General features: G+C 42.6%; 2 protein-coding genes across 2 annotated transcripts in view; both read right to left on the bottom strand.

Moving 5' to 3' along the window:
- LOC139717980 (uncharacterized) overlaps positions 1-10,287 on the bottom strand; it is a 93,903-nt gene extending 83,616 nt beyond the window's left edge. Inside the window, exons 1-7 of the mRNA XM_071629464.1 lie at positions 10,174-10,287; positions 9,579-9,752; positions 8,909-9,282; positions 6,286-8,075; positions 1,496-1,602; positions 874-1,067; positions 352-541 (exon numbers count right to left, since the gene is read on the bottom strand). Coding sequence (XP_071485565.1) covers positions 352-541; positions 874-1,067; positions 1,496-1,602; positions 6,286-8,075; positions 8,909-9,282; positions 9,579-9,752; positions 10,174-10,225 — 2,881 coding nt within the window. The 5' untranslated portion in view covers positions 10,226-10,287. The remainder of the gene's footprint in view (positions 1-351; positions 542-873; positions 1,068-1,495; positions 1,603-6,285; positions 8,076-8,908; positions 9,283-9,578; positions 9,753-10,173) is intronic.
- Positions 10,288-11,054: 767 nt separating this feature from the next.
- The window catches only part of LOC139717935 (tensin-1-like), a 126,452-nt gene continuing 125,418 nt past the window's right edge, over positions 11,055-12,088 (bottom strand). Inside the window, exons 13-14 of the mRNA XM_071629420.1 lie at positions 11,784-11,844; positions 11,055-11,237 (exon numbers count right to left, since the gene is read on the bottom strand). Coding sequence (XP_071485521.1) covers positions 11,138-11,237; positions 11,784-11,844 — 161 coding nt within the window. The 3' untranslated portion in view covers positions 11,055-11,137. The remainder of the gene's footprint in view (positions 11,238-11,783; positions 11,845-12,088) is intronic.

Below are 12,088 nucleotides of genomic sequence, written 5' to 3'. Positions count from 1 at the left end.
AGAATGTACTCGAGTGGGCAAAATTATATCAAATACATGATATGTAAAGTTATGTTGATGTCAACATTTCTACTAATCTCCACTAAATACATATTCTTCTCGTATTTCTGTGCCAACAAGTTTGCAGTGTTTGTCCACACTACTCCTGCAAGTCCATGTAACTTTTTCCCACTTTCCCATGACACTATTTTCTGGTTCCTTCATTCTGTCTGTGGTAACATATGTCACCTTTGCATATATATTATGTTTTGACAGAGGTATTAAGGATTGTTTTGTTGCCATGATCATAAATGCTTAGCCTTGCTGTTCTTTTCTACTCTCTCTAGATCTTAGTACTGACTTCAGCCATACCATGTGGGGGTGCCCCAGACATGACGATGAAAGTCTTTGTCATGTTGGCATAGGCACGAGGTCCGACTGGAAATTTGGGCGTCTTGGCTCCCGATATGCTTTCTGTGGATGAGCTCAGGTCATAGGAGTCAACTGGTTTCTGACCATTCTGTTTCTTCAGACCTTCTGTTCTATTCCAGTGCTCATTTTCCTGTGATAGATTATCACAGAAGAGAAAGAAAAACAACAGGAAATGATGCAACATGTTTTATAAACATGGTGGTCTTCCTATATCTTCATGGGTTCTAGAAAATGGGGGTAAATCCAGTATCATTCATGCTGGGAGGAATGAAAGTTAATCAGTATTCAATGACTGTCACTATTGACATTTCATTACTTATCACCTATAATATCTTATGAGGAGTATGAAGGGATGACACAGTTTTGCATAAAAACTAAATGGCCAGAAATATGCACATATGAACACTACATTTTATTGGGATTGTCAAGTTTCTGGTTTTGATGGTGAGGCCGATGACATACTTTCTTTGGAAGGCCACCAGGGTTCTGCAACCACACTTCTGCGCTGGGGTCCACCAGGTTGCGCCGGCGTGGTGGGCGGTAGTACTGTTGGATGCCCGTGTCTGAATCATAGCCTGATTGGGAGTTGGTGCGGCGAGGTGGGCGAGAATTTGTCTGCTGGGCTGGAGGGGGGCTCAGTGATCTTTCCATGGAGTCTTTTGTGAAACAAACAAAAAGATGAACAGAAAAAATTACTTTCAGGGAAAGGTATTAGCAATAATCATATTTTTCAATCATGTTTTCCTCCTCAAAAGTTTTCTTATGGGGTTTATTGTCATCAAAAACAAAAATTGGAAGGTGATAATGCTGAAGGTTAGACTTAGTTTGTCATTATATTCTACTTCTTCATTCTTGTTCTTGGCTTCCTACAGATGGATTGCAGATACCTATCTCTCATGTTTAACACCATTGAAACATTTAAAAAGTACTGAAGCCTAATAATTGCTTTATTTTGGTTTAACCCTTAGAAGGGAATCATTCATAATTGAGGGAGAAAAACTACAGAGATGGACAATTCTATTCTGCCTGATGGAATCCCATGAAAAGTGGTCATCTATGAAAAAGTATATATTCTTCTACTCACATGTCCGGTCGGCCACCACACCTTTCGGGATGTCCGTCTCCGTGGGTTCGTCAATGTGCAGATCCACTTCATCGAGCCCCTTCCTGGGCGTGGATGTGGCCTGTGGCCTGTGATTGGTCAAGTTTTGAGATGTGAAATGGTAGCTCCCATTTGATTGGAGGGTGTGGGTGTGGTGATGGGAGTTAGTCCGGGCATCTGATTGGCTGCTGTGATGATGGTGGTGAGTGGGAGCGGGAGATTGACCTCTGCACTCTACAGCATGCGTGTTACGGTTAGAGTCATCCGAACGGTATGGGTCACTCAGTTTTTGGATCTCACTGCTCCAGTGCGACAACATCTTGACAGCATCATCAAGGGACGAAAATGCATCACCCGTGCCAGTGACCTCATTATTGTTAGTCTCGGCACCAGCATACACAAGTTCATTCAACCCTGAGCTGCTCAAGCTTCGGGAAAAACTCGGGCGTGTCGAACCATGCAATCTCACAGCAGAGGAAGAGGAGGAGGGATTGCTGGAGTTAAAGGACACACTCTGTTGGGGGTTAGTGGCTTCAACATGCAGGGATTGCTTATTAAATGTGCGCACTTTACGTTCCGACTGCAGCAACTGCTGCTCGCGATGCTGAAATCTTGTGTTCTGTGAATTGACCACATGACCACGTGTGTTCTTTCCTCCGGATGTTGTATCCTTCCCAAAGTCCCTGCATTTGTGTTTTGGCTTGGAAGAACTGGGCTGCTTGGGAAAAAGCGCTGTGTGACAACTGATGCTGGTGATGGTGTCATCTGCTGCCTGTTGTGAGAATCGTTGCCATGGAGATTGAAGCCATGAACATTCAACCGATCTTTATCCTCTGTCTTGATAGGGGCATTGCCAGAGGTCGGCAGATGTGGATCATGAGAATGGGACTTTCTGGACAGGGTGCCTGTGTCCTGTGGGGTCCTACACCGTCCATTTCCCTTTGGAGGGAGTGTTGTCAATTTCTCAAACTGCGACATGTGGGGGCGCTGTGGAATGGGCTGCACGACCTCTGACTTACTATCATTTGTACGATTTCCTTGCCCAACCCTGCTCCCTGCTATTACCTCATTCCTCAAGCTAAAATGCACCTTGCTTGATGTTTTCTGGTTACCCTCAGACCTAACCTCTCCCCTGTTGTGAGTGGACTGACCCAACAACTCTTCACCTGTGTTTTGCTTGTCTATGTTAGTGCCCTTACGAAGCTCCCTTATCCTGGTCATGACCCAATCATAAGAAGGGAGAGAGGGAGGGACTGAAGATGCTCTTGGGGGCTGTTCAGTCTCTTTTTCAAAATTTAACTTTTGAGGAGGAACCCCATTTTGTGGGAGCCCCTTGTGGTCTTCCTCCAGTTGGAAGCTAACTTTTGGTCTCTGGTTTGGAATGAGAGGGTTTGAAAGACCTGGCACACTGGATGGAGTGAGTAGAAGGTCAGCCTGCCGGAATGCTGACTTGAGGAGTGTGTGAGCAGGAGAGGATGCCACAGAGTGTGGTCCCTCATTTGACTTGGAAACTGATCCCTGAGGTAGAAACTCATATTCACCCACCCTGGGGCCTTTGGAGGGCATGACAGGGGTTTGTGTGAGGGAAGGCTGTGGCGGCTTATCCTGGCAATTATTGGAAGACTGGGTGTGGCTGGACTGGTGAATTTGGTGGTGGTGATGGTGGTTGTGGTGCCCATAACCACTGTTAGTTTGGTGATGGGGAAGAGTACCAGTTGGAGGAGGGGGAGGAAGAGGGTTACTATGGTAAAGAGCTGGAAGAGATGATGTGGAAGAGGAAGAGGAGGAGGAAAGGATAGAGGTGTCATAGACATGATCCCTGGCAGTGGAGGTGGAGATAGTGATAGGCACAAAGGCTGACGATGGTGACCGAAGGCCTGCAGCTGAGACTGCTGAGGAACTTGACCCTTGCTTTGGAAAGTTTCCTGCAGTGTATTGTCCTCCATTGGGAATCCTACTTTCCTGTGACTTCAGATGAAAGTCATGAACTTCTTCATATGGGTTGACATGGATATTGATTGGTGGTTTTCCTTGAGACACTGAGTTAGCATTTGGCTGTGCACCAATATCTGACTTCCACTGAGTAACAGGAATGGATGGATACGATTGAGACCCGTCCTGGTTGGTGACAGGGAAAACCTGTATTGTCTTCTTCCTGCGTTCTGTACTGTTTGTAATTGTTGTTTCAGAACCATCCTTTCCAACAAATCGTGTCACGTTTTTGCTCATCACTGCTGGAGCAACTGATGAGAGATTGGATGATAATGTCTGATGCGAGGATGATTCGTAGCCTGAATCCAAGGAGACAGGACCAGAGCTGACCTTGGAGGGCATGTTGATACCATGAGGAGAGCTAGCCCCAGCTTGAATCAAGCTGCTTCCATACGATATGCCAACCTGTGATGCAAGCGCACTGCGTGCTTGGATACGCCTCAACTGCTGCTGTTCAAGGTGATCACTGCGTCTTTATTTGTGCATCATGTCAGTAGTGACGACAGATGGATTATATTGCAGGTTGGCGAAGGATGCGTGAGTGAAAAGTCACAGGTGAGAAGGGCGGGTGAACACACACAGACCAAGAAAAACAGCAAGGATGTCAAGAGACCATGGAAGAAGGATGAGATTAAATGGAAAGGTTAATCAGTGTGGCATACCATGTTATCAACATCATCATGATACAAAATGACCGGAAGAGAAGATAAATATATTCATGATGTGGGTGTGTGAATACATACATACATACAGAAGTCAGTTTCATACATAACACTGCAACTATATGGCTGGAATTCACAAGGGTAGTTTGAATGTCATGGTAAAAGTCCAAGAATTCTGCAAATTTTGAGTGCATAAATGTGCATGTCACATCAAGTACAACAGCAGACATCCAATAATTAACTTGAGCTGATATGCACATGTGAAATGTATGCTTATTTTGCACTTCTTTTAGTTCTTATGCACTAAATTTAATCCACAGAATTTCTTGATACTACCTTTGTGAATTTAGGCCTTTGGGTTAATTTGAACACCAAAATTCCCATGAAGGCATACAACAGTGCAAACATAATATTTCCTCTGAATATTCTTCATGATTTTTCATGATTGTTTATGATACTGTAAAATTTGAGAACACAGACTGGCCAAAGATCTTGTTTGTTTGACAATTTTTACATTCATATCTTTCATACTGTGGCTTCAGCTTAGATGGAAAGCACAAAGCAAATTCTTTTGCCTTTCTATTCCATTTCCTGGTAAGCATTGCTTTTGACTGTGAGCAGACTTCCCAAATTATGTCAGTGAACTTGCCAGTTATGCTCTTATTGCTTTCTTTATGAATTATTCTAATCATATTGGAAGATATAGTATGGATTGACTAACTAGTAGCAGCACAAAGTCACATGCATGCAAGAGTTACTCCAACATGATCATGGAAAGTTTTTCAATTTCATGCCATGTGTTACGGTTGTTATCATTCACAATGAGGTCAATTAAACTGTACAAGGAAATCCCATGTGGAGAAAGCACAGACACTGCTAACAAATGTGCATAAATATGTGTTAGGACTGATATAAAATGTGATATATATATGAAATGACCAAACCAACTCAGTCCAGAAATGTGACACCACTCAAAGTAATCAATTACCGGTATCCAGCAAGCCCTTTCCAAGTTAACTTTTATTAGAATATAGAGTTATCCCAACTTTTTTTTTTAGTATGTGTTTATTCTGCACAAGCAGGGCAGTGTGTGCAATAGAATGCTACAAATTTGTGCACCATGTGACAAAAAAAAATCTAGGACTACTTAATTATCACTAAGTCATAAAAAATTACCCGATTTGTAATATTTCAGGGTTTTTATTGTAGCTACAATGTATATAAAGGATGGTCGCTGTAGTGATTTCACTGTAATGCTACCCAGCATGCCAGACTGTAAAACTGGTCACAGGGCCAACTGTGGTCAATATCCAATATTTTCTTTTAAACATGATTTTTGAAACCACAAATAAGGGATGAGAAGTCTTGACACAGCCTGCTGTGATAAGATTACATTCAGCATTATTTGATAATTGTTTCTCACTTCTTTTGCTTTACTTATTGCAATAATTACAATGCTTTATTAGTACCATTGCATCTATTCTGATCTTCTCCCATTATGACTGATGAAGAAACAACTTGTGCCATTTTGTCATTCTGAAAAATTGGTCAGGGTACTACAGTCCTAAACAATACTTAAATTTCATACCAATACACTAATATCACTTCATTTCACTACTTAACCAGCTCATATATGCATTTCCAAATACTAAATGATTAAAATCTTACCAATCTGAATTCACTGGAATCATTCCTATGACTCTCACTTAAGAACAGTACCATTTCATTGTAATCAAGACGATAACTGAAAACTTACAGATAGTACAACCCATCTTGATATCTTCAAAAGTTCCAAGGATTTTCAAAATGTTACCTTTCAAAAAACATTCAAATATGTGATATAAAAACAAACTGACTTCGATAACAACAGAAATGTGAAAATGACACTATAGTTTCACACAATACGGCCTACTCTGAAATTTCCTGAAATGTGAAAATGACACTATAGTTTCACACAATATGGCCTACTTTGAAATTTCCTGGTGCTAAAAACTATAAAACAACAACAAAACACATGTATCCTAAATAGGGGGAAAACACCCTACGAAAGCACTTTTTGTTCCATTAGCAGTTATTTACATTTTTGTAAAGCCCTGAACATGAATATGTAATACTTACCCGCTGTAGAGCTGAGAGGATGCTAGAATTGGTGGCACTGGATCATATGGTGTAGCAGGTGTATGGTGAATACCTTGGTTCTTGGGAGTCTGGTCAGCAATGGGACGTTGGTAGACAGGGTCTCGAAACCTGTCATGTGTTAGGTCAGACAGCTGCCTGTTCAGTGGACGCTCATGCGGCTCCCATTCCATCTGGTTAGTGGTTGGGGTGGTGCGCTGGACATATGCCCCAGAGGGCTGGCCAGTGTTGAGACTGCCGAGTTCATCGAGAGAACGCTCCAGGTCATTTGAGATGGAGAGAGGGGAAGGTGAGATGCCTCGTCGGGCTGAGACGCCCCCGCTTTGGGGTGGAGTCAGTGACAGAGGGTCATGGGATGGGGCCATTGCATTGTTGAGGGGAGTGGTTGATGTAGAAACGTATGGTGCCTGATTAATGGGCACTGGTTGATTATTTGCATGGCGCTCACGCAGTTTCTGCTGCTGCTTTTCCAGCCAGGATGCTGAAGGGTCTTGATTAATGTTTGCTGCTGGAGGCGAGGCTACAGGTGGTGATGTGGGAGAGTTTGAGTCCCCCTCAAAGCGGACTCGCAGCTTGGGTGAAGCGCTGACTGGGGTGACGGATACAGGCTCTACCCGCTCCTGCATCGGACCACTGCCACTGGGTCCCTTGATGGGAGGCGACTCCCTGACAATGGCTCTCCCTTGCTCCCTCTCTCGTTTCTCCCGAAGCTTCTCCTGCTGCTTCCGGAGCCAGTGTAATCCCCCATCATCCTCTCCAGGACTGGAACCAATGGGGCTGGTCTGGACAAACTCCACAGGGGATGCTTTGAGTTGGTACTGGCTCTGGGGCTGGGGCTGAGGCTGGTGCTGGAGCAGGGGCTGGGGCTGGGGTTGGAGCTGGGGCTGGAACTGGGGTTGGGGTTGAGGCTGGGGCTGGGGCTGGGGCTGGGGCTGAGCTGGAACTTGCTGCACCTGCTGCTGAAAGGTGTTGGGGTCCTTCCTTACGAGCTGGAATCGCTCCTCCTTGGCTCTGAGTGGTTGGGGCTGGTACTGATTGTTGCTAAATGTTGGTGGTGACGTAGGGCCATTCACTAAGGGGTTGAGGGTTGGAGTCCTTTCTGTCACCCTACTTGCTACTGAGTTGGGTACGATAGGGGTCTCCACAGGGCCATTCATCTGTGCCACGTGCGGTGTGGCTGGCCCAGCGTTCACCGGCACTGGTCCATGGCTAATCTGGCCTGGATTGTAGTTCACCTGTGGACTTCTACTATAATTCAGGTTTGCCTGGTTCTGAGCTGGATTCAAGTTCACTGGTCCATTCTGGTCTATTCCTCCATTTGTCAGCGTCCGTTGGTGGGCACCCTTTGGTGTGACTTCGTATGTAGGGTTGTGCTGCTCCACAGTCCTTGGCACATTGATACCTCCATTCACCATAGGGGGTGCTGTGTGTTCCTGCCTCTGCTGGATCACAGGACTAATGCTCTCCTGCTGGGGTCCAAGGGGATTCCTGTTAGGGTTTTGCTGCAACTGTTGCTGTTGCTGTTGCTGCTGCTGCTGCTGCTGTAGCTGCATTGCATCAGTGATTTCCGCATAGGGATTTTCCGCATCTACTGATGCCTTTCGAGCCGCCGGTGATTTCTTTGGTGAGGCGTTGTTTACACTGGTATTCTCTTCACTAACCTCTTCTTTGACAGGAGGTGGCTTGGGTTTGGACACAGCGATTGGAGCATGTCGCAGGTCTTCACTCACACTGACGATACGCCGAGTGTGGACAGGATCATGATGAAGAACCTGGTGGGAGGGAATCCACAGACATGAACAGTTGGAAGGATGCAGAAACTTTACATTTGTATCTTTGCTACCTGACTTTTCTTTAAGTCCATAGAAATACACATGTACCTGTACATACATATATCATACAAATTCTGAAACTAAAAGTATGTTGTAACAATATATCTGATTAGGCATAGTGTGTACTCATTCAATGCACACTTTTTTTACAACTACTGAAACTTTGACACTTACAAGTGTCCCTTGTGAATAAATCTACTGTTTTCCTTTGAGAGAAATTTTCAGCAGACAGCAAGAAGGTGGAAGAAGCTTGAAGATATTTTTCTATAATTTGCGTAAAACCCAAGAAAAACTTTGCTTGAATTTAGGCAGCATTGGCTATGCTACATCAATACATCAAGGCAAGCAAACTCTTGTTGATTGGTATTGTTCTGTTTTGGTTTGGCTTTTATAATTGCTGTTATGATTTCCATCATTACATTCTAGAGTGCAGGAACTAATGCTAGGTGATTCTTTTTGAACTGGTTATTGTCTTCGCAGTACTTCTCTTTGCTTTTCTCATGACCAAATTTCTATGCTATAGAGGGAAGATTTGAAAATAAGCCATAGGAGCTTTTTCTAACTTGCTAGCCCCAATGAGAAATCAAATGTGAGTACATTGACTGACCATGAGAAATCCATGCCAACTCATGATCATATAAGAATGGTGCCAACTTAACCAGGATGGAGGATTAAACCCTAGAGAAATCATGGATATGCTGGGTGTGGCTGTTTTGATTGACATGCCCTCTACCCACATCTTTGCCCAATGTATTGTAAGATCAAAGTGATACCTGGTTCTCTGGTGATGGTGGTGCCTGCCAGTGGGTGTTGTTGTTCACCACCATGCCACCATCCGTCCCTTCCCCAGTAATCCCCTTCAAGAGCTCATCAAGGGCCATCCTCTCCCGATAGTCCATATGCTTCTTTGGTGCCTCCCGTGGTCCATTCACTGTGGGGGCCTGATCTGGGGACAGTACATAAGGGACTGGGCTGCTACTCTCACCATTAGTCAGCTTGGGGTGGGGGATGATGGGCGACTGCTCCGGGGATGGAGTTTTCTTGACCTGGGCATAAAGGCTTCCATCTGGGGCGGGGCTGTGAGGGATGTCCAGGATCATGTTGTTGTTGTTGTTGCCAGATGTCTCATTGAGATCACCACCACCATCTGGTAGGGAGATACCCGCAGAGGAAGAGAGAAAAGAATATTAATGTGTTATACTAATTGCACCAGGAAATATCTGCATTAATAAAGAACGCTAAATGGCAAATCAAATGTCTTGGATTCAAAACAAAGGGAAAACTGCTTTCTTCCATCAGTATTTCAAGAGACTGTCAGACATGTAGGCATACATTATCTGGTCATTATATTGAGGAATAAAAACCCACAAAAATCATCATTCTTCATAGTGCCACTAAAAATCTAAAGCTCCCTATTGATAGCTGTATGCACATCACAGATACCTTCTGGTCCCTCGATGATGTCATTGAAGTGCTCATAGGAGTCCCATCGGATGAGGGGATCATCAATGAGCTCTGATGGGAAGGATGCCCCAGGGACGTAGTCACTTCCATGCAAGGCATCGTGGGAAGAAGAGAAGATGAGCTCCACTTTAGTGAAGTCTGGGAAACGGGCATCTGATGAGGAAAATATGTAATCCAACATAAAGAAAGTGTTTTTTTTTACTTGCACAAGCTGTATCAAAAATAATATGCAGAATGTTCTGCTAATTTAGATATTCAACAAAAGCTTCATATACCTAAATACAATGTATATATTGATATAATTTTTTTTAAAAATTACCATGAAATGTGTGACAGAGAAGTGACTGACCATCATCTAAGCAAATAGACTGAAAAAGGAAATTGAGGGAGACAAAAAAACAACAACAAATGGATAGATTGACAAATATCCAGAAATATAAGAGATAAAATATGAAAGATAAAAGTCAAAGGTTAAGAGAGAATATATATATTGTGAAATAAATCAGAAAGAATGGTAGGAGTGGTATAACATCAATATAGTCCCACTGACAGAGATTTGTGATTGTCTTCTCACCTGTGCATGCATCATCCAGCTCCTGCTTCTGGAAGACCAGTCTATACTCCATGACGGCTGTTGTGTGAAACTGGCACCTGAACACAGTGTCTCGTGTCGTTGAACGGAACTTCTTATGATAGCACTTCACCTGCACCATACCACAAATAGATACCTCATCAGTTTTCAGATTTGGATGTTCAGTTACTTCTCCTGCAGTGACAATTTCAAGGCTTCACTTCTATGTCTCTAGATAACTTTTCACTTGCAAAAATCACCCATGGTAAAATAATGGGTTAGATCAACAATCATTTTCAACTGGAAAAGCTTTTGATGGCTTTGAATATCATGCTATCTCACTGCATACACCACATACTTCACAAATTGGGACTTGTAAGGCAATTTCACAAGTGGTTGAATTCAGGGAACTGTTTCAAGAAAGTTGTCAGTCTCTGACAATATTAGTAAAATCCTTGGTTTTGATTGGCTGAGAAGCTCTGGTCACTAGCTGTTACTATGGTAACTGTCAGAGACTAACAACTTGTTTGGGCTGACAGCTTTCATAAAATGGTGCCCTGAATGAGAAAGGAGAAAGACATATCATAACTTTTAAAGAAAAATTTGCAATTTCCCACCTTGGAGATGAGATACTATGGACTTGAGTTATAGGAGGTAAATATTATTGCAAGCTGTTAATTTTGTAAGAGTTGGACTTGTAAAACATAAGACATAGCAGTATGTACCACATTACAATTTACAGATATTTATTTTGTGTGTGTGTGCTCTGTGAATTACGTTTGATACACATTAAATGCTGCAATAGTTATTCAAAAGCAATCTACATCCAATATAAACCCTTTATTTCTACTCAATTATGATAGGTCAATAGTATTAGGCTATCCCTAGTTAGTGATGGATCATTAGGTCCCACATGTTCATGTTCTTGATGTTCAAGAAATCTCAATAATGTTATTTCTGTGAGGGCTCAAACACATGTTATTGTCGTACTTACAAGGATATCTCCCCTCAGAGATAGGGCCCTTTCCGGTGTGATGGCAAATCGACTAGTTCCTTCGGGTACAGTACTAAAGAAACAGACAAAAAAAAGCAATATTTCAACATCTCTGTGCAAACATCCTCAAAAGTAAGAAGAGAATCATTGCTGAACACGCCCATCAAACTTCCTTCAAAACAGGAAATATGGGACAATATAAAGATGAAAAATCTTACAGATGCTTGAAAGATTTTCTCTAAAAAGGGAATGAATGGCAGATGAAAGATCTTTAAGGATGTCTGTGGGTGTGATTCCATAATCTCAAAAATACTGATAACAGATAAAGAAAGAGGATGATAGCAAACAACACTGAAACTCTGAATTGTGATATCTAATAATCTAATCTCATATGGATCATATGACCTTGCAGTTGTTCCAATGGGGAAAACATCCTTGATGATCTCACGTCAGGAAACAGAAACTCCTTTCCCAGAAAGTTATGGAATTCAGTATCAAAGAATGGATTTAGGTTAGAACGCAAAGATCCGATGAATACTACAGGCACTATTGATTCACTTTCCATCAACATCTGTAGGAAGAGCAGAAACTAGATCTGGATTTTGTCAAAAATACTCACTAGACTCCCGATGTGTACACAGGATGCATGCCCTGGTAGATTCTCACAAATGGTCTGCAGCCTGGATAGTTTGATGACAAAAAGATGAAAATTTTTCACTTATTAATGAACCCATAAAGAGGAAGACAAAGTAAATAGAATTAATCAAAAATTAATTAATATGGATATTCATCAAATACAATCTTATGAGATGCTTCTCTTACTCTCTTACAATGTACTCTGAGGCTTTACTGTGAAGGAAGCTGGTTTACTACTTACATGGTATGAATCATATGAGGATTAGAGTGAACATTTGTGTAAAATAA

This window comes from Diadema antillarum, unplaced genomic scaffold, assembly GCF_040938485.1.
Source record: "Diadema antillarum isolate AM-2024a unplaced genomic scaffold, OU_Dant_1.0 scf00000086, whole genome shotgun sequence".
Lineage (NCBI taxonomy): Eukaryota > Metazoa > Echinodermata > Echinoidea > Diadematoida > Diadematidae > Diadema > Diadema antillarum.
Note: the sequence above shows the minus strand (reverse complement) of the source record. Positions and strands in the feature narration are given on the sequence as shown.